The sequence below is a fragment of the Scyliorhinus torazame genome, chromosome 6 (assembly GCF_047496885.1).
Source record: "Scyliorhinus torazame isolate Kashiwa2021f chromosome 6, sScyTor2.1, whole genome shotgun sequence".
NCBI lineage: Eukaryota > Metazoa > Chordata > Chondrichthyes > Carcharhiniformes > Scyliorhinidae > Scyliorhinus > Scyliorhinus torazame.
In genome coordinates, this window is record NC_092712.1 from 56797594 (window position 1) to 56825237 (window position 27644).

Consider the following 27644-nt stretch of genomic DNA (forward strand, 5'->3'; position numbering starts at 1 on the left):
TGCGGAAGTATCAATTTAAAATGATCACTGAGGGTGGGAGTGAGTTGGGCAAAATTTACTTTCATTGTGGTTTGTTTTAACGTGGAATTCATAGCATCATAGAATGGTTACAGCACAGAAGGAGGCCATTGTGCCCATGCCGGCCAGCATGTCCATGCTGGCAAAAACAACTCACCTAATTCCACTCTGCTGCCTTTTTGCCATAGCCCTGCACATCCCCTTGTAGCATAGTGGTTATTCTGCTCTTTAAAAAAGTGAAAATAGGATCAATATTTGTCCGCAGAGGAACAAACAGGACTGTGGGGAGAACAAGGGAGCAGCAAGATTAATTTTCTATTGCTCTTGCAAAGGACCAACACAGACACCGAAGAATAGCCTTGTTGGGTTCCAACATTCAGGCACTAATGTGTTCACCAGTTAAAGTATGCCTTCATGCCTCTCCTTACACTATCCATGTTACAATGTTCCCTTACCCCCACGGAGAAAATGAGCGATCACTTGGACCCACTTATGTGAAGTTGAAAGAAAATGAATTGACCTGCAGATATCTTTGCAGGCCAATCCCAGTGTAGCACTGACGGTGTTCCTTGTCACAGCTGTTTTCCTATTTCTTCAGTTACAGGCTTCAGACTTTCCAACTTATTTTGCCGTGACACCCTATGGGATGGCAATCAGGCTTTTAATTTAATATGTACTCCATGCATTTTGGTTTTTAAATTTTCCCAATTTTTCTTGAAGGAACTCGGTTATTAGCAGCTTACGGTTCCCTGCCTGTTGTGTGTTGCCATCTGTGAATTGCCCATTGTTCATGCTTGAGTCAGACGTTGAATGTAAGTTGTCTCTGCAGCCAAGGAATAGATGATAACTGAGCCTGAACACGTCCAGAGACACATACTTTCCAGCAGGGGTTAATCAATGGATATTGAAATTGAGAACCCTGGTTGGTCTTTCCCATCACGAGCCCAGAAGCATTATTATCTCTTGTCCCACAGAATATTCACTTTCTTTGTCCAGGTTAAGTTCCACTGCTCGGTCCAGATGAGGTTGAGCGGTCTGGAACCTTCAGAGACCATACAGCTCAGTTTCATTCTAGGCGATGCATTTATCAACTGATCTTTCACAAAGGTTTCCCTCTGAGAATGCATACCACCTCTTCTTAATTATTTCCTCATCCTTAAATGAAATATGACAAATTGGCTCAAACAAATCATTGAGAAAGCCATCAATACTCAATGCTGTCCTCTTCTGAAACTGTGGGCATGATTCAGCGGACTCAAGTTAAAGTTCGATGAATGGTGCGTTTAGTGGGGTGTTCCTCGACGGTAGCATAGTGGTTAGCACAGTTGCTTCACAGCTCCATGGTCCCAGGTTCGATTCCTGGCTGGGTCACTGTGCGGAATCTGCCTGTCCTCCCTGTGTCTGCGTGGGTTTCCTCCCACAGTCCAAAGATATGCAGGTTAGGTGGATTGGCCATGCTAGATTGCCCTTAGTGTCCAAAACAAAAGTTAGGTGGGGTTACTGGGTTACAGGGGTAGAGTGGAAGTGTGGGGTTAAATAGGGTGCTCTTTCCAAGGGCCGGTGCAGACTAGATGGGCTGAATGACCTCCTTCTGCACTGTGAATTCTATGCAATCTATGGCTGCCACCAAGGCCGCATTCAGAGGGATTTCCTGCTGCCGAGTGAAAGGCTCCTCGCAGATCAAGGCGGCATTTTGTCCAGCAGCCCCGATCTTCCTCCCGTTCCCCATCGTTTCAGGGAACCCATGCTTTAATGACCCCCCCCCCCCCCCCCCACCCCCCCCGCCAAACCTTGGTGAGACCCTGGGAACACCACTGGCAATGCCAAACTGGCACCAGGGCACACTGTAACTGCCAGTTTGCACCCTGGCAGTGCCAGCGTGATAGGCTGGCAGTGCGCAGGTGGTGAGGGAGTGCCAGGGTACTACCATACCCTGTTCCCAACTACCCGGGTGTCTCCATTGGGCTGTGCGACAGCCCCAGGTGCCATTACACCGGGGCCACATTTGTGTGGACCAGAAATAAAAGGCGCCTTGGCGAGGTCTCCCAGGTGTGACTGTTGAGTCCTGGGTGCCGGGTGAATCTGGTGTCCGGGTATTTAAATTACATTAAATGTCCGTACGGTTTAATTAAATATCGAGAACTGGATCTCAGCTGGCGAGAGCACCACTGATTTAACACCACTGAATCATACTTAGTATCAGGCTCCTGGTCACTAAAATAAAAGAAAACTCCTTTTAAATACAAATTGCAACATGGAATTTTGAAGATAAAGGCCAACCATACATTAAGTATTTTTCATTTTTACTTCCTCCCCTCGTCTCAAAGCACTGACACTTGCTGGATACAGCTCTTCCTTCGGTACCTTGTCCAAGTGGCCATTTCTCCCCGTGTGAACATGGACAGTGCACAGTGCCAGAGACTGTTTAGTCACATGCAATCTTGGCCTCATCCAATATCTACAGTTCCAGCAGGAGTTGGAATTGAATCCCTACAGTGCAGGAGGCCATTCGGCCCAGCAGGCCCGCACCAACCCTCTGAAAGATCACCCTATCTAGCGTCACGACCTCTCCCTATCCTCAGAACCCCACCCAACCAGTACACTGAAGAGGCAATTTAACATCGTCAATCCATCTAAACTGCACATTTTTGGACTGTGGGAGGAAACCGGAGCACCCGGAGGAAACCCATGCAGACGCGGGGAGAAGGTACAAATTTACACAGACAATCACCGATGGTTGGAATTGAACCCGGGTCTCTGGTGCTGTGAGGCAGCAGTGCTAACCACGGTGCCAGGTTGATGGACAGCAATCAAGAATGGGAACCCTTCCCTTCCCCACCCATTTATATCAGCCTCTAACTACTGCTCTTCCTGAGGTCACCTAAACTAGTTAAGAACACAGGTCGAATCTGAGGCCATCTGCTACGTCCAGCTCAGCACTACATCAGGCAGTACTTTTCCCCACGCAGCTATCAGAGGTGCAATGGCATAAAAGTTGATGAAACAGGGCGGGATTCTCCAGTCCCCCAGCCGCCAGTTTCTCAGCCGTGCACTGTTCGCTGGCGACGGCATTTTATCTTTACCCGCCGTTTGTCAATGGGATTTCCCGTTGTAACCACCACACGCCGCCACACAACCCACGGGCGGGGATGACCTGCCGGTGGAAAAAGTGAATCACTACAAATGGAGAATTCCCGCCACAGTCCCAACTTACTTCCATTAGCTAATTAAACAAAATGCTATTTGAGCCAGCAATACATCAGTTTCAACCAGCAAAGTATTGTTCAATACCAATGAACATCAATTCTTGGTGTGTCATCGTATTGATAATCACCAGCTAATGGCAGGCCAAATTGACGTGCATCTCCCTCCCCATCCTAACTCTCTTTGAGAGACCTTCCCTACATCTGCTTGCCTCTCACAATACATTCAGCCATCTCTATTCACCTAGTAGCTGTCATTTATCCAATAAATATAAGATCTGCTTCCTTATTAACTCAAGTTGAGCTCATTATAAAATCAATATGGACTTAACTGCTGGGCCCTCAGGAGGAAAGGCAAAAAGGTCACTTGCAGAAACTTAAACAAATCCAGCACTGGGGAAAATGTTTAATTACCGATACAATTAATTAGGACCATCATATAGTGGAACCTTTGCATATAATAATCAAAGATTGGGTGTGTTGGATGCGTTTAAATGATGTCAAACTCAGATTCCATCCTCACCCCTCATCCCACCCATATTTTAAGATATTTCCCTGAAATTATTTCAGCAATATTACAAATACAAATTTTAACCCAATCAATTTCAGCTTGTAAAGCTATTGTTGCCTTGGCAATTCCTCTCATTGTTTTTGCTAACGATATAGATTTTTTAAAAAAGAACTCTGACACAAATATTAGTATTTAACAACTTGCTCTGAAGTTAAAACCAAAGTGTTGTTCCGACATTATACCCGTGATTGCCACTGGTGCCAAACTGGGACAGCAGCGCTAGCAAATTCAGCTTGTCATGTAAAAAAACATTGCAACTGAATTTGCAGCATGGATCTTTCTCCGACCTGATGTATAGAATAATTGTTTGCTTATTAATGTCAACTCAAGTTTTTTCTGGTCAAATTATTGGCTGCACTCAGAACTCCTCTAGGATCCTAAATGAGAAATAGTTCTAAGAATACTCCAAATATATGTGCCTTCCTTTCTTTCAGTGTTTTTGGTCTATCATTTTAGATTACCATTGGCTATATCTGATAAATAAAGCTGATCTATTTATTTTCATATGAAAGAGAGAGATAGCCTAGCACGTAAGCAGTCAACAGCTCATTGTAATTTCCAATTTGAATGATAAATTGCTGTTTTCTAAATTACAACTAGATTCAGGTTCAAACTTGGAAATGACGAGATTAATGAACATTAAATATTTTTATTTTCACTACCCCCTCTCCCAACACCGGCTCCTCCCATCCTATTTTCCAGCAACCAGTTCTCATGCATAGATTTGAACAGGAAAATGACGCAATTTATACGACTAAACCTCTTTACTATTAAATGCAGAGATCTCATTGGTGATTCTTAGTGCTGGATTTATAGTTTTGATCATTTAAGGGTGTGATCGAATGGCCTCGTCACACCAGACTCGGTGATGCTACGGGGCCTTTAAATTTCATGAGATTTGCAATGCTCTCAACGCCTCACGATATCTAACAGGATCTCGTGAGATGTTGCGATCTGGATCTCGCCCTCACTCCGCGAGATCCAGATATTCATTCTTGTGGCTCATTTAAATATGTTGTCGCCCGATTCTCCTGAAGCCCGGGAAGGAACGCTTGCACCTGGGAGACCTCGCCATGGCCTGAAAAGTGGAATCTCTCAGCAACCCCATAACGGGGTATCCTCACTTGGGGGAGGGGGGGGGGGGGGGGGGGTAATGCACTGTGTGCGGGAGGTGAAATTGCAAGTGGGTGGGGGTGCAGGGGACCCACCAGCTCACTTAAAGATCGGGGCACCCTTTCAAATTGTCGGCCCGATCTCTGAGGAGGCTGTCTTGCCAGCAAGTTCAGCTCCCCATTGTTGAAACAAGTTCTAAGGAACTCCCCAAAGCACAGAAAAATGACTAAATGTGTGGATGTCACTGGAAAAGCCAGCGAGAAACACCCTGCCAAACTTGCCTAAAATTACACTTCCTGCACGATCTCACAGCCTCGTCGTGCCCAAAATCTTGCAAGATCTATCGGGATCTTGCTCTCACTGAGTGGGTTCCAGGTTTGCATATTTAAGTGAGCAGTTAGCCTCATTTTAATATGTCTACGCCCGGGCCTGGGAGACCTTGCCATGGTGCTGTTTAGCACTGGTCTACACAATGTGGACAAGGCGTAACGGCATCTGGGGGGGGGGGGTCTCCCAGGCCATCGGACGCCCCTGGGTTGTTGGGCTCTAGTCAAGGGGGCGCATTTAAAAATGGTGCCTGATCTCTTCCTGCACTGAAGAGGGAAATGAAGGTAAGTGCGGCCTTGGCGGGGCTTTCCTCACTGAGGCCAGAAAAAACAGTCCCGTTTGATAGCGCGATTGTTCTCGGCGCTGCAGGCGTTGAGAAGCACTCCGCAAACGCGCCCAAAATGGAACTGTTTTTTCCGTTACATTATGCCGATAGATTTATTTTGAAGTGGGTTTTAACAAATGCACTTTGATTCGTTTTCACTGAAGGCTTTTAATGTAGCATCCACATTTAAATGGTAGTTTTCTTGTCTTTTTTTCACACATTATGCACTGTAGTTACTTTCAAATGGTCAGATCCATTATTTTAAAACATGCCGGTGAACATCCTAGCACTGACTACTGCGACTGCCAGACAATGGTTTGAAAAGTGTGCCCTTTGCTTATCATTCATCCAGTAGATCAGTGAGGAGAACAGTGGAGTAAACTCTTATCTGATAGATTATTAAGTGTTCTTGTCAGAGGTTTCTTTGGTTGCATGGACAGAATCTATTGGTCTGAGGAATCACTACACGAGCTGGTTTCCACTCCCCTCCCACCCCATGCTCCCTGTCACTCCCTTTCTTGCTGAATCACGTTCTCAGGCAGACAGCTCTAATTCTCATTCAAGAAATATTACTAGCCAACTGTACATCCTTTGAATATGTGGTTGTGTTTTTGGAGGTCAGTGGGGTTCAGATGAAGGATGCGGGCATGTTTCCCACAACCAGCACCAAATTGTGCCAATGTGCCCTCCTGGAAACTGGAAACAGATTTCCGCGGCACAAGCTAATGCCATCAGGTTGATCACTGACCAAATGGCTTGTGATAAGGCCTGGGAAGCTGGTCACAAAATGCAATTTACTCCAAAGGAGGGCAAACCAATGGCCAGGGACCTGCCCTGACCCTCTGTCTCTCTCTGTCTCTTTCTTTCAGACCAGCATATTACGGCTCCGATCCTAGCCTTCAAACAATCAAACAAACGGGGCCGGAATATGATCTGAACCAATGCTCTGTCGGCAGGACAAAGTGTCTTGTAGATACCATGATAATAATAATATTTTCATTTCATTTAATAAGTTCCCTTTTGTAGAATTTTTCTAATCAGATGTGCCCCTTTAATAGACTTTACCGTTGATAGCAGAGGGAGCAGCCCAGTGAAAACCTTATAGACTGTTAGCTGGTCTGTTTTTAACCAATCCTCAATCATGGACACATCTGAAAACAATAGAAACGAGACTGAACCTGACGGTAAAATATACTCCATTACAAAATAATGCCGAGAAGTACAATGTACGCTGAATTGGCAAAGAAGAAATAGCCATTTCTCTCATTTATTTTGGTGGCTTCAGATACACACAAGTTCTAAACGGCTGTCCAAACCCTAATTAAAGGTAATTATTACCTGGTAGGCGCTCGTGGCATCTGAACCGGAGGTGGCATCATGTCCCAGTGTGCCCAGCTTCTCCTTCAGTGCCTGGTGAGAACGATGCCTGAGGCAGTAGATGACCCCTGATGCAACAAGGACCCCAAAGATGCAGATGATGGAGATTATCGTTAAGATAATAAATTTTGTTGAGTTTTCCTCGTTGGCCCATTGGGGGAAAGCTCGCAGTTTGCTCTTCTGTGGTGTGAGAGGGGGGAGGGGAAGAGAAGTGGGTAAAAAAAAAAAGAGACTAGTGTTACAATTTGCTTGGCGCACATGATACTTTTTCTGCAAAAGAACATTGCGTCGTTTATATTTCTGTCTGTTCGTTTCCACAGTGAGATTGTACAGCAATTCACCCACGTCAGCCTTCATTATTAGATGTATTAGGAATAATTTAGGGGGAAAAAACAAACGCAGGTGAAAAATAAGCAAGCATTTCAACAGGGGCAAGCAAGGCTCGTTTATGCACTCCCTTTTTTTACAATTGGTAAGATAAATTAATTTAAAGCCAGCCCAGTTGTTGCAAGATGGGGAACAATTAGCACTTTCCCTCGTACCTATTCTCACTTGGTTCCAAATGGATTTTTTAATTTAACTCCTGAATGCTTAGCCAACCTATTCATTATCTCTACTATTCTGGCAGTAATTTTCTGCTCAGCATTCACACAGCCAATGTCTAATTTACGCTTGTAAGCAATGTATAGAGAGTTGGTTCAAGCCCAGTCCATTTCAGTCCTTTGCGCCATAAAGGCCACCGAGCAATTATCAGTGGGCTCGACAGTCGGAGCTTGTCCCTAATTAGCCCTCTTGTCTTCAATCCACTGGATTAGCTGCTGCTGCTGTTGAGGCACAAGTTAATGGGAAGCTCACACTGAATAAAGGCTCCAAGATCTTCCTGCTTTGACTATGCACCGCAGAGAAGGATTGTGAGGCATTGTGACCCCCAGGAGGTGGATTGACAGCAGCCCAGTGCTAAGCCATGCAGAATTGTTTTTTTTTTAATGTATCTGTGCTGGAAATCCCTACCCAAGTGTCATTCTACCACTTATTTTTTAAAAAAATTAAATCTTTATTCTTGGCTATTCACTGGGTGATCTGTGAAGCAGAGCACCGGCCCTTGGAAGAAGGACAGAAACATAAACCACATTTTATACTTCTTGCTTTGAAGATTTTTCCCGTTTTTGCAAAGGGAAAGATCTGATATGGATGATCGAAGTAAGAAGAAAAAGCTTTTGCTCACAAATTCATGAAATTTTGAATGATTTTGGTTGTTAACAGATTTGCCTGGCTAACTTACAGTAACCTGAAACAGTCAAACTTGTGCAATAAAATATCTGAATTAGCGCTGCCAATCTTTTCCTTTAGAGCAACCTTCACATTATTCTCTGTAAAGCAGAATACTTAAATTGTTGGCGGTTTTGAGTGGTGGGTGGGGAGAGAATCCCCTTTTGCAGTAGTTTCAAACAATTTTGCATCAAGCTAGCATGAGGTTTAATTAGATATTCTTCCAGGGCACAAAAGAAATGCCAAATACTTTAATTTCAAGAACACTTCTTTTTAACAAACAACGTATTTGTATGAACTGGAAGAAAGGACTACAATCTCACGGTACACATCGCCTGGATATCTGCTGATTTTTCCTTAGTTAAGAGTATTCTCGGCCTCCTGAATGGTTGATGATGTTCCATGATTAAAGAATTTCAGCACCTTTTTTAAGTTATGAAAGGAGGTGCTTATGCATTTTAGCTACTGATTCAAATCAGCCAGTTTACTCTTCAATGTTTGAAACAATATTTAAAAAAAAAATATTTGATCTCTGAGCCATAAAATCATGTCATGAAATGTATGTGGAGATAGGTGTTTTATTTCCTACTTCATTATCCCGTAATATGTATAAGTGTCAATGTTAAGAGTTTAAGGATGTTTTATGGACAGTGCAGACGGTGGTGTGCAGTTGGACACTGCATGAAGGATGAAGTGGACTATAAAACGATGTTTTTAACCGGTCTTCACCTCCTGATGGAATATCGTGGAAATTAATTTAGATTGGACTGAATTTTCAGTGCTTCATTCTTTATTGCAAAAGGAATGAAAAGAGACTGTTTTTTTGCATAGGGGTTAAATTAAGCTTGGGAGTTATTACAAACAATTGAAACTCATGAGAATTCACATCACTGTCCCTTTGTGATCTGTAGAGTAGCATCGCCCAGTACAATACAGGGGTGATTAATTTCTACAAGGCATTGGAAATTTCATGCTGTATGTTGAAAGGCCGACTGAGTAAAGAGTAAACCATTCATTTGACCAGGTCTGCTATATTGAATGACTTCACCATCCTATCTGGCCCTCTTGCCACGTCTCTTCAAATCAAATCGAGATTTATATATTTTTTCCCTTAAAATTATGCGATGTTTTTCGATGAAAACTGTACAAGGAGATACTTAACTGGCATTTTATTTAGCTTCTTATTTCATTCTGGTCAAGGTTCCGAATGGGAATTGTCAATGAATTAAGTGAACATTTTTTTTTTCAAAATTGGAATCTAATTGAAGTAACTCCACTCTGATAAGTTTTCGTCCAATCTTATATTTCATAATAAAACGTGCAAAGCAATCAGATTTTGATGAATATTTTAAGGAACTATGCAGAAATAAAATGGATTTTTTAAACATGAAAGGGATTCGACGGGGTCTTGAAAGGATTCAGCAGGCGGACGCAGAGAATCTACTTCCTCGCGCAGGGAAATCAGGAGTGAAGAGGAGGCAATCTTAGAAATCAGTGCTGGGCCAACGAGGGAAAAGGGGGAAGGAAGCACTGCTGAACACAAAGGGGGCTCGAAATCTTGAATTCTCTTCACCAGAACATTGTGGATACTAACACTGTTGGAGCTTTCAATGCTGAGCTCCAGAGATTTGTACTGGGTAAGGGCATTAAGGAATGGGGATAAATGAACTGGAGGTGCAGATTAGCCCTGATCTCAATGAATGTTGATGCACTTTACAAAACTGAGTGACTTACTCTTGTCCCTATGTTCCCCTGCTGAACAGCTCTGGCACTTCTGAATACTGGGACAACATTAAAGGCTCATTTACTACCTTGGGGTCCCCAATGTGCAATCTCTAGGTAAACCCATAATGGGTGCAAGCAGATCCTACAGTGAATGCGGAATTATTATTTTGCCAGCAATTGCACAAATGACCAGGAGTTAAATGTATTAGTTCTGCAAGTTGTTTTCGGAGCAAGAAGGCTCCCCATCTACTTCCATGCAGATGTTTTGATCCCAGTCTCAGAGCCCTTTAAAACACTTGGGCAAAATCTGGGGTCCCATGCATCTTTGAGGGAGGCAGAGGGTGAGCATGATGTGTTTATTGGAGATGTACAAACTTGCATTTCAGTGCTCAGTAGGCTTCAATAAATCAAATCCTTGGCGGTGCAGTAGTTCTACTCTAGGATGAAGCAAATAGTCCAAAAGAAAAGCCCGAAAGGGGTTTTCATTCCCTCCCTTGCCCATCAACATTTAAGCTTTTGGTGCGCTTTTCCTTAAAAAGGAAGAAAAAAATATTAAATGCGGTCGATCAAGCAGAAATAATTGTGTATTAACACTCGACATAACAAAATCCTTTCAAAGACATATCACTAAAACACGAGGCATTGTCATTTAAAACAGGAGAGGGTGTATGTGTGTGTGGGGGGGGGGGGGGGAGCTTTGTGCCCCTGAAAACCATTGTCCCTCTATATCACCGAAAATTGGACTTGCAAATTCATCACTCATTGCAGCCAGAGAGATAGACCAGTTAATATTTAAACCATCTTCTTCAACATAAATTCCTATTTAATCGACAGTTGCCTGGGTGCTGCCATATGACACTGAAATGTGTAAAGTTAATCTTCCCTCTTTCCTTTCGTCAGGCGATCACCTCAGTTATTCATTCTTTTCCGATAAAGAAACTTTGAGACGTTACCATGGTGAGTGCCATACAAGCAACGATGCTGGAGATCGCTCTCTGTGTCCTGCTTTATTTTTTAGGGGTTTTTTTTTTGGGGGGGGGGGGAAGTTTTCTCTTTTATACCAGACGTACAACGAGGCACCAATTTATCAATCAAAATGAGTTCGGCATTTTATGGCTTTTACCTTTTAAAAAAAAAATCTGCCAGGACAAGGGATTTGAAGACATTTATTCTCTTGGGTAAGGGTAAAAAGGATGACAGAAATCAAAAAGACAAAGGGCAGACGGATTTCTGGAGGTTTGGCTTATTCAAATTGCTGAGAAAGGTCACAGTGACAGGCACAGACCTATTCACATGAGGAGACACAGTGATCTTTTGGTGACCTTAACGCCACAGCCCACATCATCATCAATAAGTGGAAAAATGACACTATGCCACCAATGTTTTTTTGTTGTTTTGTTTTCCAGCCTTCTAAACTTTGGATATTGTTTGCCTCCCCACCTTGAACAAAGAAAATGTTGCCGAGGAATCGGCGACGTTCGCCTGCTGACTTTCACCCCCTCTATTTCTTTTAAAATCAGAAACGAAGCAAGACAGCGAACCGCGCAGTCCTTTCAATTCTGCTTTTCAGGTTCTTTCCAAACGGGGTTGCAAACCTTCCGTCCACTACCCCCCCCCCCCCCCCCCCCCACTGCCAACTGACTGGTGCAAAATTAATGAAAATAAGAGCCCTATTATTGCTAAGCACGCTCACAGGTGCAAATATTCCAACACGCCCGGAGCATCCACTCAAGGCAATTCACACAAACCTACTGCAATTCAAAAGGAAGTTACTGTTGCAGAATTGGCGCTTCGCGACAAGAAAGCGTCTGAAAGAAATTAAACAAGAATGCGCAAAGCAATAACGACTGGAGGGTCCTCGCAGTGAAATAACCACAAACTGAGACAATCTGATCACAAGGTGAAACAAGATCGCAACATACCTGGTTCCAAATGTTTATTTTTTTCTCTCACGCTTTCAAAGATTTTCGCTTACTATCCTTTCAATGGAATGAAATAGGGGAGGCAGACTTGGCCTGAATGCTTCATCCTTCTTTGCTTCTTGCACTTCTGGGCTTCAGATACCATCCATCTTCCACAGGAATAAAATCGGCTTCAGCTCGAATGTTTGCAGTGGTTTAAACTTCACAGGGGGAAAAAAAGAGGAGGAGGTAGAGAGGAAAAAAAAGTGGTGGTGGTGGCGGGGGGTGAGCAGGAGAATCTCTCTCTGTGGCCTCTCCCTCTTCGAATCAACCATGTGTGAGTGGGTGATGGATTTTTTTTTGACCACGGTACAGTGGTCCGACCCCCTCCTTATATTGCCCAGCCCCGGAGCCCCTGTCTCCTCCACATGTCACATCCCCTGGTTGCCATGGCGACGATTCCACATGTTGCTGACAGTAATTGGATAAGAAGCATTTCTGTTAATAAACCTGACGCGAGTGCGGGTATGAATGGATATCAATTCTGTCACTCGTTTGTAAAGCTGCTGTGATTTCTGACCGTGTTTGAATGTTTCTGCTGTTGGCCCGTGTGTGTTTGTGAGGGGGGGGGTCTTCACAGTGTTGTTTCTTTTTTCTTCTTTACCCTCTCTTGCCACCGTCCGTGCTGTCAGCTGAGGGTGACAAAAATGTTGAGCATCCAACTAAATGAGACCACATCTGAGAAACAGGGGGATTCAGGCTTCGGGTGGAGGGAGAAGAGGCACAGAGTGGGAAAAAGGTGACTATTAGTGAGCTATTGGCGGGATTAGAGAGGGGAGCTTGTGTGAGGTGACAGCTGCAGCAAACAGGAGAGGGGGGGGGGGGGAGTTTGAAGAGAAGGAGCCGTGTCAGATGCAGATGACAAATCTTAGGAGGGCTCTTCAGTTTATCTTTGTATTCAATCCCCCCTCCTTCTGTGACCCCCCCCCCCTATTGTCTGGCTCTGTGACAGCTGGAGATGGCAGGGGCCCGGAGACTTGACAAAACGCGAGTTCTTTCACACCGTCCCAGCCTTGGCGCCTTTTCCTAAAAGAACAGCGGCCGCAGCGAGGTACAATCTCAACAGAGGGGCAAATGTGGCCGACTGCTTTAATTCAACATGTCCCTCACAGGGAGGGCTCCGGGGGTAATCATTCTGCCTTTAATCCAGTTGCCCGCGTTCGGGCGCCGGTTGCTCTGAGGGCTCTCTGCATCTTGGCTAGTCCGAGCAGAGCCAGCCGTTTGTTTGATTCAAGTGATCTGCTTTCCATTGAAGCTCCCAGTTAATTGAGATTCATATCTATTTGTCTCTTCTGCAAAGATCAGTCGCCGCCGCAATATTTCAGAAGTCAGCAATTGATGGGAGAGAGTGTGGGGGGGGGGGGGGGGGGGGGGGATAAAAAAAGGACCCTCGCCTCGTTCGGCAAAACATCGTGGGCCGAAGGGCCTGTTCTGTGCTGTATTTTCTATGTTCTATGTTCGCCTCCAGCTAGAAACACACACGGCATCCAGCCATATATGGGCAGAGCAGCCACAGACACGGCCTAACGGGATGCACATTGAACCTAATTGGCTTCTTTTTTTAACCTCAACCGTCTCGAGCTCTCCTAACTCCCCCCACCCCACAATATTTCTTTTAATGATGATTCATTCCATCCAGCATCGCGGGTGTTGATGATAGCGACTGGTGCCCACTCACTGTAAATTTCATTTTGGCTTCTGATGCAAACCTCAGAGGAAGTTACAGCGTTGCAGTGTCTTATGATCAGGTGTGAAGATGGAGACATATAGATCAAAGTTGGCACTGGTAGCAAATGGTCGTTTAACAGGTTTTTTCACTCTTCCTTGTCCTCAGTTGTATGAACTCATTTAACAGAAACAATGTCAAAAAAGCACACTCAACACTATTAAGGCCAAACGTCATTGTTAACCTGCAATGTGATTCCATCGGCCTGTCCTGTTGTCCAATCCCATCCCAATTCCCACCGATTTCCCCCTTGCCCTCCCCCCCCCCCCCCCCCCATATACACACCCTCACACATCCTACTATGGTCGCCTTGGCTTGTGTACATTTGAAAAAACAAAGTGCTGTATCTTGGAGCAGGGGCCAAGGTGCATGATGCAGAATAATCGCGCCATTATCCCTGCACATCTTCAGTCCGCTGAAGGGCATTTGGAAGTCGCAAGAAGTGTTTCCTTCCAAAGGTTCACCCTATCCATGAGGCCAACTCTTTGATCAGGCACATCCCAGCGGAGAGCTTCAGCAATCGGAAAACTGAACGGGCGCAATTTTGCGACCGTTTAAGATGCAGCAGATTTCCACGGGAGCCCCGCTGCTCAGATTTGCTGATGGGTGCTCCCCCGAGGGCATGGGTTCTCCACGCTTGGCACAGGGCCAGAATTATTAACAAATTGGTTAGGTTAGCAAAGTGTTGACCCCATTGATTGCCTCTGTTTAAAATGCTACCAATATATTCCAGGAAATGCGAGGTCACATTTCTAATACAGATGGGCAATCAAAGTGAACATTTTGCAGATTAATTTGCAAGCACGCTTTCTATTTGATGGGAACAATTTGTTGTCGGAAGTCTGCCTCAGGGGAAAGCCCTGCCAAGCAAGTTTGATTGGATTGCAAAGATATGTTACTGAAATATTACTGTGACACCTGAAGAGTTAATTCCGTTAAAAAAAAAACAGCGTAAAATGTCTCTCATGAAGAAGCAGTTTGGAATTTAGCAGAAAATCACTCCTTTGTTCGAGGAGTAAAATGTTAGCTCCGAGGCAATCAGAGCAGGATGATTCCAGGATAGATGGTTGGTCTTGCAGTGCTAGCTGGGGACACCTTTGTAAGGGACTAAATTAAGACTGAGGAAGGAACAATCAGTCACTCTAGCACTTGAGTGACAGAACGAAGGAAATACTTGCATTTACATCGTTGGGCTGGTTTAGCTCAGTGGGCTAGACAGCTGGTTTGTGACACAGAAAAAGGCCAGCAGCGCGGGTTCAATTCCCGTACCAGGTTACCCGAACAGGCGCCGGAATGTGGCGACTAGGGGCTTTTCACAATAACTTCATCCTTGTGACAATAAAAGGTTATTATTATTACTTTATTACAGTCTCAGAATATCCCGAAGTGCTTCTTTGAAGTATAGGGCTGGACTTTAGAAGGGCCGGGGAGGTGAGCACAGAGGCTATATTTTTTTCAGCTGAGGCCCAAATCCAGCTGAGGGCTGGAGGCATCCTCCTGGTGGCGGCCTGGAGGAGGGTGGGGGGAGGGGGGGCTGCCCTCCATCCTACAAGTTAACAGCCCCCTCGCCGCAGCCAATGACTGGCAGAGAGACAGACGTTCTCCCTCCATGAGGACAGACTGCTAGCTGGGGCCTCTTTTGTCATTTTGAGTTCCTGACCCAAATATCAACCCAAAATCAGACCCAGAACCAACCCATCTGTTGTGATGAAAGAGACACAGCAGCCAGTGAGCAGCTGCCACGGACTGCAATGTGTTAATAACGGGTGTGATTTTCCAGCTCCCACCAGCGTAACACGGTCCCAACAAAGTCAACGGAGATTTCAATGGTCCACTCCCCACAGTGCAGCCGGAAAATCCCGGCCAAATGTTTTTAAATGTTGTCCGAGGGATCAGTATTGACTAGGAAATCAGGGGGATCTTGCCAGATGCTCAAAGTGGTGGCACAGGATCCTTTACGATTACCTGAGAGGGCAGACAGGCCTCAGTCTAACCACCTGAAATCGTTTGGGAGATTGCACCTCTGACAACGCAGTGCTCCTTCAGTACTGCACTGGCAGGTCAGCCTACATATACTAAAGTGTCTGAGGTGGGACCTGAACCTTCTGACTTAGTGCCCAAAATACCACTAACTGAGGCAATACTGACAAGTAGCTGACAATGGACAATCGGAGTGTATTCTGTAAACGTAGAGCACGGTTGCGGTTGGAACTGGGCTTAAGTTGTGATATTATTTACTCTTAAGTAGCCCGCCGCAGTTGCTGTCAGACATAAATAATAGCCAGGTGGCCAAGATATCAGAGGGCCATTGACATTTATATAACCAATCCCCTAACATGAAAGTAATACATTTGGAGACAAGCGGAGAATAATTGGGAGCGGGGGGAGAGGATCTACCAGAGAAATCAAATCAATGTAAGTGCAGCAGAGATCAATAGGTTCTTTCTGATAGGATGAGGTAAGTCGACCAATTCACATGTCCTAACATTCATTCACCGAATGGCACTCTCGGTGCCATTCTCATTTTAGGAAATAAAAAATATTAGCATGTGTGTGTGTCATGGCAGGGGCAGGAACAGAACAAGTTAGTCACAGGCGAGTTAGCAGCTAGTATAATCTGCTAATCAAAGTACTGTCATCTGTATTTTATTTTGCCACCTATGATGAGCTCCTCCATGTTGAGAATGGCTGTGATTTGATTCAAATGGGTCTGTGAGCCACCCCGTGGAATCAGGTCAAGGGAGTTGGGTTAGGCTGGGATTAGAACTGCCAACAGGAGTCAGCCCCACATGTCCCACATTTCTACCCAGTCCACCGTTAATGTGCAGTTCCATTGTTAGACAGTGCTACTCCTTCACAGAACTAACTTGGTCAGTCTGCAGTTAGCTCACTTTATAACACTCTGAGAAAAATGGCATGGGTTTCTCTCGACTGGTCTCGGCCACCAGTTTGACTGTTTATAACATGCAATAGATCTTTTCTCCTTTTTTTCTGAACTAACAAGGACACAGAGTGAGATTTGGGTTGGAAACTATGCTTTCTGTAACAAATGGTCAACATGCACGGATACAATTCCTCTGTTATTTATCAAATGCCAACTAAAAAAGCCACTGACAGAGAGATCCCGGGCTCGATTTACCGGCCGCGAGAGGCCTCTCCCGGGATTCACGACGATTGTTCGGCCCCACGAGGTCTAACCAGATCTCCATCCCGCCCACAATGGGCCGGATCCAGACTTGCTCCTCACCCTGAAGATCCCAGCCAGACACCGTTTAACACTGGTCCCCACAAATGAGGACCAGGCGGGACGGAACTTCATAGATTATCATAGAATTTACAGTGCAGAAGGAGGCCATTCGGCCCATCGAGTCTGCACCGGCTCTTGGAAAGAGCACCCTACCCAAGGTCCACACCTCCACCCTATCCCCATAACCCAGTAACCCCACCCTACACTAAGGGCAGTTTTGGACACTATGGGCAATTTAGCATGGCCAATCCACCTAACCCGCACATCTTTGGACTGTGGGAGGAAACCGGAGCACCCGGAGGAAACCCACGCACACACGGGGAGGATGTGCAGACTCCGCACAGACAGTGATCTGCCAGGCGATTGGAGGCCCCCGGGCACGGTGGCATCCTGGCACTGCTGCTGCCATCTGGGCACAGTGGTACTGCCAACCTGGCAGTGCCACCTGGGCAGCCTGGCAGTGTAACCCAATTGACCCTGCAACTGACTGGCGCCCAGGGGGCACTGCCAGGCTGACAGGGACACTGCCAGGGTGCCAGGGTGGCAGTGCCAAGGTGGCATTTTGCCCACAGTGGGGATTGGGCCCAGGGGGATGCCCTGCCCACATGTGGTGGGGCTCAGGGACTCTCCAAAAGATGAGTTGGGGAGGGGGGGCGAGGTCCAGGGGCCGTGCAGGGGTGGGAGTGGGGGTGAGAAATTGGGGCGCATTTAAAAATGGTGCCCTGATCTCTTCCTGTACTGGCAAGTGGAGCCCCTCAGTGCAGGACATGCGACTGAGTGCGGCCTTGGCGGGGCATTCCCTGCGAAGGCCCGAAAAAATAACAGAGTGCTGTTCGATAGCAGGGTCGTTCCTGCCACTACAAGCACCGGGAATAACCCCGCTAATCCCGCCCAAAAGAGACTCTGTTTTGTTACCGTCAGATCGCGCCCCTCATATTTAGTAGCAGGTTTATGACTAAAAATCCCATAGTGGGATAACAACCCACCTCGTGTACAGGATAGCAACAGAAAGACAGGAAATTGGACTTAAGATAGAAATGGCAGTGCTGGCATTGAACCCATGACAAATCTGGCACTGGGCCGCGAATATATTTACTTTGTGATCTGCTGTCACAAATCCAACCTCAGTGATATAATTCTCCGGTTTGGTGGTAACCAGTTTGGACCTCAGGTGTATCTTGGGAAGACGGAGAAATGGGTTGTGAATGAATGGCAGTGAGTGCAGACTGTTGTGTTATGTACTCTGGGTTAACACAGGTTGCAACTGGATGCAGCTTTAACCAAAAGATACTCCAGACCTTGAAGTTAGTTCAATCTGATTTATTGAACCAGTAGCATAGTTAGCACAGTTCTCTATGAGTTCGACTCTCTGCTAACATAAGTGTGGTTACTCCGTCTGACTGAACTTGACTAGCTCTTAGCCATATGCTGGAGGTGTGATACTGTAAATACACCCTGACTCACTCTGTAGATGTTCATCAGTGGAAAGAGGCAGAGTGTGAGCACCTCATGGCTTTTATAGTGAGATACCACCTCTGAGTGTCCTGCCTGCTCATTGGTCATGTCCTGTTCATTAGCTGCATGTCTGTATATCATTATCTGCATGTCTGCATATCATGACATCTCCCCTTTTTAAAAAATGTTTTGTTGGCATATGGGAACGTACTTACATGTGGTGGCATATATTAACATATTTACAAGCGGTGGCATATGTGAACATATTTACATGTGAAGACAGCGGTCTAATGTCAGAAAACAGAACATAGCAAACAAAACAAATGTTCATAAGTCCAGTCTCTGGGGCTTGCGTCTGATCCTTGTCGACCACCGGTGGTGGTGGGGGGGACGGTGCCTTGACAGGCGTGATGGAAACCTGACTGGTGGCCTCGTAGTTCGAGGTATCAGGAGGTGGCAAAACAATGGACGGAAACGGAGAAGAAAGCTGTTGCGGGCAGGCAATGTTGCGCAGTGCCCATCTGTTTCATCGCACAACAGAACCATCAGCCATGCGTACAACATACGAGCGGGGCGCAGCCTGTCGAACAACGACAGCTGGAGCAGACCAACCACCATCCGTTATCTTGATCCTGACAGTGTCTGCCAGGGATAACACGGGAAAATCGGTGGCATGAACATCATAGCCCTGCTTTTCCTGGTTTCGGAGCTGCTGCACCTTCTGCAGCACCGGGAGTTGATCCAGGTTGGGCAAGTGTATGGCTGGAAGTGTCGTCCGCAGGTCCCGGTTCATCAGGAGTTGAGCCGACGACATGCCAATGGACAGTTGGGCTGCCCTGTAGGCAAGCAGCGCGAGGTAGATGTCAGAAGCAGAATCCGCGGCCTTGCAGATGAGCTGTTTCACAATGTGCACCCCTTTTTCAACCTTCCCATTGGACTGCGGATAGTGTGGGCTGGAAGTGACATGTTTGAAATGGTATGACTTGGCAAACATAGAGCACTCGTGGCTGTTGAAGCACTGGCCATTGTCACTCATGACAGTGAGTGGGATACCATGCCTGGAGAATGTCTCCTTACAGGCCTTGATGACGGTCCGAGATGTGAGGTCTTAGAACATCACGACTTCAGGGTAATCGGAGAAATAGTCAATAATCAACACATAGTCATGACCATTCGCACAAAAGAGGTCAATGCCAACCTTGGACCACGGGGAGTTCATGATTTCATGCTGCTGGAGCGCCTCCTTGCTCTGCACTGGCTGGAAGCGTTGACAGGTCGCACAGTTGAGGACCATGTTCGAGATGTCCTGGCTAATACCGGGCCAGTAGACAGCCTGCCTGGCTCTGCAGGCTGCACTTCTCGACGCCCAGGTGTCCCTCATGGATTTGGCGGAGCACCAAGCTCTGGAGACTGAGTGGAATGACAATCCAGTCCAGCTTGAGGAGGATACCATCAATCACCGTCAGGTCGTCCTTTACATTGTAAAATTGAGGGCACTGCCTTTTCTGCCAGCCATTGGCGAGGTGATGCATGACACACTGCAAGAGGGGGTCTTTGGCTGTCTCCTCGTGGATATGAACCACCTTCGCATCAGACGCCGGGAGGGTGCGAGCACACAGCTGCACCTGTGATTCAATCTGCCGGATTGTTATAACCTGCCTACTTACGATTGGCTGGGGACTAATGACTATCCCACAATCCTATGGGAGTATGAACTTCCCCAATGAGTGGGGCGGAGAAACTCCTAGTATAAATAAGCTGGCCAGTTCAGGAACCAGCAGGAAGAAGAAGGTAGCAAGGGAAGTTACTGCTACTGTTATGTATATATTGTTATAGTAAATAAACGTTATTATTTTGTATCCTTAAAACTCGTGCTGGATTCTTCGTGGCCCTTACAAAACTGGCGACGAAGGTAAAAGTGAATAGCTGTCTACACTGCTGAAGCCACCTCCCTGGATTTTTGTTGGATACAGGTTGGAAGTTGTTTTCTATTATACCATGCCTCTGTACGGACGTTTGGATGTTTTCGATGCTGCACTGGAAAGCTGGAACCAGTACACACAACGGATGCGTTACTATTTCCGGGCAAACAATATCACTGAAAACGAGCGCCAGGTGGTCATATTGCTCACCGCCTGCGGGCCGCATATGTTTGGGGTGATTAGGAGCCTTACGTACCCAGCTGCGCCGGACACCAAAACGTTTGACGAACTTGTGAATATAGTGGGGCAACACTTTAACCCAACCCCGTCCACGATAGTCCAGCGTTACCGGTTTAATACCGCTGAGAGGACCCCTGGAGAATCCCTTGCCGATTTTTTTATCCAGGCTACGCGGGATTGCGGAATACTGTGACTATGGTGAGACCTTGTCAGAAATGTTACGCGACCGTTTGGTTTGCGGTATTAACAATGCAGCAACCCAGAGAAAGTTGTTAGCGGAGCCAACATTGACTTTTCAACAGGCAATACAAATAGTCTTGTCCCGAGAGAGCGCAGAGCGAGGAGTACAGGAGCTACAGGGAATGGAAGTGCATGCCTTGGGGCGCAACCCTTTCCGCCCAAAAACGTCCCCCCGCACTCCTACGGTACCTTGGGCGAGGCAACGACCGGACCGACGACAGTGGCCATCGGACATTCCTCCCCGAAGGGAGCCTTCTCCAGAGCCAATGGATGAGGAGCCATGTCCATGTCAGACTTGTAGGCGCCGACCCCGTCGCGGACGGCGGTCCTGGGGACGCCAGAGGCGCCGTCGTTCCGACCGAAACTGGGACCAGCCCAGGGGCCGTAACTGGGACCAGCCCAGAGGCCGTACCTTCCATGTGGATGAACCTGCGGCGACCACTCCTGAGGACGTGGAGACGGAGGACGACTGCCTGCGGCTGCATTGTGTGGCAGCTCGCCGTGTGGCCCCCATTAATGTGACAGTACGGGTCAATGGCCACCCGCTGGAGATGGAGTTGGATACTGGCGCAGCGGTCTCCGTGATCGCCCAGAGGACATTCGACCGCATCAAGCAGGATATACAGACCCTTACATTAACCAACTCACAGGCCAGGTTGGCCACCTACACGGGGGAACCACTGGACATTGCAGGAACTACAATGACCCCTGTTGTCTATGGACGCCAGGAGGGGCGTTTCCCACTTATCGTAGTGCGTGGCCATGGGCCCAGCCTGTTGGGTCGGGACTGGTTGCGCCATTTGCGGTTGCAATGGCAGCACATCCTCCAAACAGTTTCTGGAGGGTTGACTGAGGTGCTAGGACGATACCCAGAGGTATTCCAGCCTGGTTTGGGGAAAATAAAAGGGGCCGTAGCCCGTATCCAAGTTGAACCAGGAGCCACGCCGCGCTATTTCCGGGCGCGCCCAGTGCCTTACGCTTTGCTCGAGAAGGTAGAAGGGGAGCTCACTCGTTTGGAGAGTTTGGGTATTATCAGGCCCGTCCGTTTTGCTGACTGGGCAGCACCAATTGTACCAGTAATGAAGCCAGATGCCACAGTTCGCTTGTGTGGCGACTATAAACTTACAGTGAATACAGTTTCCCGACTCGATCGATACCCAATGCCTCGCATAGAGGATCTCTACGCGAAACTTGCAGGTGGACTCTCATTCACAAAATTAGATATGAGTCACGCCTACCTGCAGTTGGAGCTGGACCCTGCCTCCCGACCATATGTAACAATTAACACACACCGGGGCCTGTATGAATATACACGGTTGCCCTTTGGAGTATCCTCCGCCTGCGCAATTTTTCAACGTGTTATGGAGGGCATTTTGAGAGATTTACCACGTGTGGCTGTCTACCTAGATGACGTGTTGATTACAGGGACGTCGGAGCAAGAGCATTTGGAAAATCTGGAGGCTGTCCTTAGACGCCTTTCGGAGGCTGGAGTCCGTTTACGTCACACAAAGTGTGTATTTCAGGCAAAAGAAGTAGTCTACCTAGGTTATCGGGTGGACCGCGAGGGTCTGCACCCCGTCGCAGAGAAGGTGCGTGCAATTCAACATGCCCCCACCCCGACTGACACTTCGCATCTTCGTTCTTTTCTCGGTCTCGTAAACTATTACGGGAAGTTCCTCCCCAATCTGGCAACTACGCTGGCCCCCTTGCACCTGCTGCTAAAGAAAAATCACACCTGGGTTTGGGGTCAGCCGCAAGAAACCGCTTTCCGGCGGGTAAAGCAACAATTGTCGTCGTCTGGGTTAATAACCCACTATGATCCGGGAAAGCCTTTGCTCGTCACATGTGATGCATCCCCGTATGGTATTGGGGCTGTCCTTTCCCACAAGATGGAGAACGGGGCCGAGCGACCGATAGCTTTCGCCTCCCGCACATTGACTTCAGCGGAGAAAAAGTACGCGCAGATCGAGAAGGAGGGCCTGGCAGTGGTTTTCGCGGTGAAACGCCTCCACCAGTATGTGTACGGCCGCCATTTCACTATCGTGACTGATCATAAGCCCCTGCTGGGACTCTTCAGAGAGGATAAGCCAATACCGCCCATTGCTTCTGCACGGATCCAGCGCTGGGCTTTGTTGCTTGCTGCATATGAGTATTCTCTGGAGCACAAACCAGGTACGCAGATAGCAAATGCCGACGCACTGAGCCGATTGCCTTTACCGACCGGCCCCATGTCGACCCCCACGACCGGTGAGGTGGTTGCAACCCTAAATTTTATGGACACCTTGCCTGTCACGGCATCACAGATCCGTGAGTGGACCCAGACGGAGCCAGTCTTGTCAAAGGTTCGGCACATAGTCCTGTATGGTGGGCAGCATAGACAGCTCCCAGGCGAGTTGCGGGCATTTTCCTCCAAGCTGTCAGAGTTCAGCGTGGAAGACGGCATCCTCTTGTGGGGGACGCGTGTGATTGTCCCGGAAAAAGGCCAGGAGCTGATATTATCAGACTTGCACAATGGGCAGCCGGGCGTGACCAAGATGAAAATGTTGGCCCGGAGTTATGTCTGGTGGCCAGGCCTCGACACCAACATTGAGAAGGTGGCCCAAAACTGCTCCATTTGCCAGGAGCATCAGAAGCTTCCGCCGGCCGCGCCCCTACATCACTGGGAATGGCCAGGGCGGCCTTGGGCATGCTTACATGCAGATTTCGCAGGCCCTTTTCAGGGATCCATGTTCCTTCTACTAATTGACGCCCAGTCCAAATGGCTGGAGGTGCATAAGATGCAGGGGACAACGTCCTGCGCAACAATTGAAAAGATGTGTTTATCATTTAGTACGCATGGCCTCCCCGAGGTGCTGGTCACGGATAATGGCACTCCATTCACGAGTGAGGAGTTTGCTAGGTTTACAAAGATGAACGGCATCCGCCATATCCGCACTGCCCCTTACCACCCGGCTTCAAATGGGTTGGCAGAGCGTGCAGTGCAAACATTCAAAAGAGGCCTAAAGAAGCAGTCTTCCGGATCAATGGACACGAGACTGGCTCGCTTTTTGTTTACGTACAGGACCACCCCCCACGCAGTGACTGGGGTAGCTCCCGCAGAACTCCTAATGGGCCGAAGACTTCGCACCCGCCTTAGTATGGCCTTCCCGGACATTGGCGCAAAAGTACGCCGCACACAAGAACGGGAGGGACAGGGATTGTCTCGGCATCGTCCGATTCGGCAGTTTGCGCCCGGTGACCCAGTATTCGTGCGGAATTTTGCTGGTGGTGCCCAATGGGTTCCTGGTGTAATCTTTCGCCAAACGGGCCCTATATCTTACCAAGTGCAAGCCCAGGGTCGTCTCCAGCGAAAACATGTAGACCACGTCCGGTCCAGAAGATCATCCCCTCAAAAGATTCCCCGCCCCCGGAGCTCAGTTCAACAGCCGCAAAGACCAGAGACAAGGGAAGGTAGTCCTCAAAATCTTCCACTGGTGCCTCACTCGAAGCCTTCGCAGGTCGTTACGGGACCGAATGGAGACAGAGACGCTGACATGACGGAGGCAGCAGACTCTGACTCCGAGATGGAGACACAGGATGAATCAGAGGGGGGATCCTCAGGTCCACAGGCCGTGGATGTACAACCGCGCCGTTCATCACGGAAGCGCCGGTCTCCGTCTCGTTATACGCCGCCTGATCCAGCGCCGCGTGCAAATGGCGTCCGGCCTGCGGCCAAACGAGTTTGACGCCTTCCTTCACCAGGGTCTTCGGTGGATTCCTTGGACTTTGGGGGGGGAGGGATGTTATAACCTGCCTACTTACGATTGGCTGGGGACTAATGACTATCCCACAATCCTATGGGAGTATGAACTTCCCCATTGAGGGGGGCGGAGAAACTCCTAGTATAAATAAGCTGGCCAGTTCAGGAACCAGCAGGAAGGAGAAGGTAGCAAGGGAAGTTACTGCTACTGTTATGTATATATTGTTATAGTAAATGAACGTTATTATTTTGTATCCTTAAAACTTGTGCTGGATTCTTCGTGGCCCTTACAAAACGGGTGATTTCCAGCGGTTCACTAGGCAATGTGATGGAGCGGGACAACGCATCAGCGATGATGAGCTCCTTGCCAGGCGTGTACACTAAGTCAAAGTCGTACCTTCTGAGTTTCAGGAGGATGCGCTGCAACCGAGGTGTCATGTCGTTCAGGTCCTTGTGGATAATGTGGACCAGAGGCCTTTGATCCGTCTCGACAGTGAATGTCGGCAGGCCGTAGACATAGTCGTGAAACTTGAGAATGCCAGTGAGAAGACCCAGGCATTCCTTCTCTATTTGCGCATACCTTGTTTCGGTGGGCATCATGGCCCTTGATGCGTAGGCTACCAGTGCCCAGGATGAAGTGTCATCGTGTTGAAGCAGCACCGCGCCGATGCCACCCTGGCTCGCATCTGTCGAAATCTTCGTTGCCCTGTCTGAGTCGAAAAATGCCAAGACGGGTGCAGTGGTGAGCTTGGCTTTCAGCTCCAACCACTCTGCCTGATGTGCTGCCTTCCACACAAAGGCATGGACATTTTCCACCAGGTTTCGTCGGGCCGTGGTGTGTGAGGCCAGGTTTGGGATGAACTTGCTCAGAAAATTGACCATGCCCAGGAAGCGCAACACTGCCTTCTTGTCTTCAGGGACCTTCATGACTTTGATGGCCATGACCTTGTCTGTGTCCGGGCGCACGCCCTGCTGAGAGATCTGGTCACCTAGGAACCGAGTGTCGACATGCCAAAGCAACATTTGAACCTGTTCAGCTTCAGGCCATTGGCATGGACGCGGCGGAATACCTGCTGGAGCCAGGAAACATGCTCTTCGGGGTCGTGGACATATGATGATGTCGTCCACGTACACACGAACCCCTTCAATGCCCTCCATCATCTGCTCCATGATGCAATGGAAGATCTCTGATGCCGAGACAATGCCAAACAGCATGCGCTTATAGCAGTATCTGCCAAACGGTGTGTTGAAAGTGCAGAGCCTTCTGCTGGACTCATCCAGCTGGATTTTCCAAAATCCATGTGACGCATCTAACTTGGTGAAAAAACGTTTGTGTGCCATCTCACTGGTGAGTTCCTCCCGCTTCGGGATGGGGTAGTGTTCATTATATTCTTATGGAGATCCTTGGGATTAATGCAGATGCACAGGTCTCCGGAAGGCTTACTAACACATACCATCGAGCTGACCCAGTCAGTCGGTTCGGTTACCTTGGAAATGATGCCCTGTTGCTGAAGATCGTTGAGCTGTGCCTTCAGGCGCTCCCTCAGCGGAGCCAGGACCTGGCGTGGTGCGTGGCCCACTGGCTTGGCATCAGGTCGTAGCAGAATCTTGTAACGATATGGCAGCGTGCCCATCCCGTCGAACACATCCGGATACTGAGTTAGGATGTTGCCAATGCCGGCCTGAAGATCTACATTGGAGGATGTCGTTGTGTAAACGCGCTGCACGAGGTTCAGCTGCGTGCAGGCATGTGCGCCAAGTAGGGGTGCCCTGTATGGCTTGACAATTTCAAAACGTAACCGTGCATGGGTGCTCCGGTTGGAGACGAGTAGATGGCAGGATCCCAGTGCGGTGATGGCATTTCCGTTGTAGTCCAGGAGCCTGCAGGCTGCAGAAAGGACCTTTGGGGGCCTCTTGATGCGTTTGAAATCTGCCTGTGAGAGGAGGTTGGCAGACGCACCTGTGTCCAGCTTAAACCGGATGGAGCAGTGGTTGACCTGCATTACCGCACGCCATTCATCTGCAGAATCCACAGCGAGGATGGATTGACTTTGTGATGAGTTGGATTTGTCATGATCACATTTAGTAATGATGCCCACACAGTAGGCGGGGTCCAGGCATTCTTCCTCTGGATCCGTTGTGCTGCCAGGATCAGAATCCTGTAATCGTTGTTGCACACTCTGAACGCGCCGTCGCCGGAATTGGGAGTGCTGGCCCCTGACTGGTGGTGCAGACCTGCACAAGGCCGCATAGTGTCCAGGCTTCCCACAGTTTAAACATCGCCTGCTCTTGCAGGGCAGTGTTTCTTTAAGTGGGCATTGCCACAGTTTGAGGACATCATGACGTCGGCGTCCTGACGCTCTCGCGTCGTCGCACATGCGCAGTGCGGGTGTCGGCCACTTCGTTATCCCGCTTGCATCGTGCATGGGTGGTGCCCCGGGAAAAGCGGGAGAAATGGTCGCTTTCATCAATGCTGAGGCGCTGCATCCGGGAGATGACCTGCACACTCCCTGCCTCGTGGGAGGCAAGTTTCTCATTTTCAGCCAATTTGTACTGGGCATGGCGATTTCTGGCGTGCTCATGCACTGTGCATGTTTCAATCGCGACTGGCAGGGTCATATGCTTGATTTTCAGTAGCTGCTCACTCAGAGGATCAGAGTGAAATCCAAAAACGATTTGGTCTCTGATCATGGAATCAGCAATATCACCAAAGTTGCAGGACAGCACCAGCAGGCGGAGATTAGTTAAGAAGGAGTTGAAAGATTCATCTTTACCTTGTAGACGCTGTTTGAATATGTAGCGCTCGAAGATTTCATTGGTGTCCACTTCACAGTGACTGTCAAACTTGTCCAGGATGGTCTGAAACTTTGTCTTGTCCTGGCCTTCGGTGAAGTGAAAAGAGTTGAAGAGTTCGATGGCTTGATCACCCGCTGTTGAGAGGAGAAGCGCGATCTTCCTTGCATCAGACACACCCACGAGGTCTGGAGCTTCGATGTACAGCAGAAACTTTTGCTTGAATGTCCGCCAGTTGGCACTGAGATTGCCGGAGGTCCTGAGCTGGTGAGGAGCCTGAATCTGCTCAATGGTGCCGGGATACATTCGCTGGTCGTCACGGAACGGACTGAGGTAAACCACCTAGATTAAGCAGTCTCCTGGTAGCATGTTGTATTATGTACTCTGGGATAA

The 27644-nt window shown here is 48.0% G+C and overlaps 1 protein-coding gene and 1 long non-coding RNA gene across 3 annotated transcripts in view; one reads left to right on the plus strand and one right to left on the minus strand.

Moving 5' to 3' along the window:
• Nucleotides 1-27644, minus strand: part of ptprn2 (protein tyrosine phosphatase receptor type N2) — a 1583832-nt gene that overhangs the window by 232946 nt on the left and 1323242 nt on the right. For both annotated transcript variants that reach the window (XM_072508225.1, XM_072508226.1), the window contains exon 13: nt 6896-7114. In XM_072508225.1, the coding sequence (XP_072364326.1) occupies nt 6896-7114 (219 nt within the window). The remainder of the gene's footprint in view (nt 1-6895; nt 7115-27644) is intronic.
• LOC140424803 (uncharacterized) lies at nt 10774-11533 on the plus strand. Its single transcript, XR_011947693.1, has 2 exons — nt 10774-10885; nt 11335-11533. It is a non-coding gene; the product is annotated as an uncharacterized lncRNA (long non-coding RNA).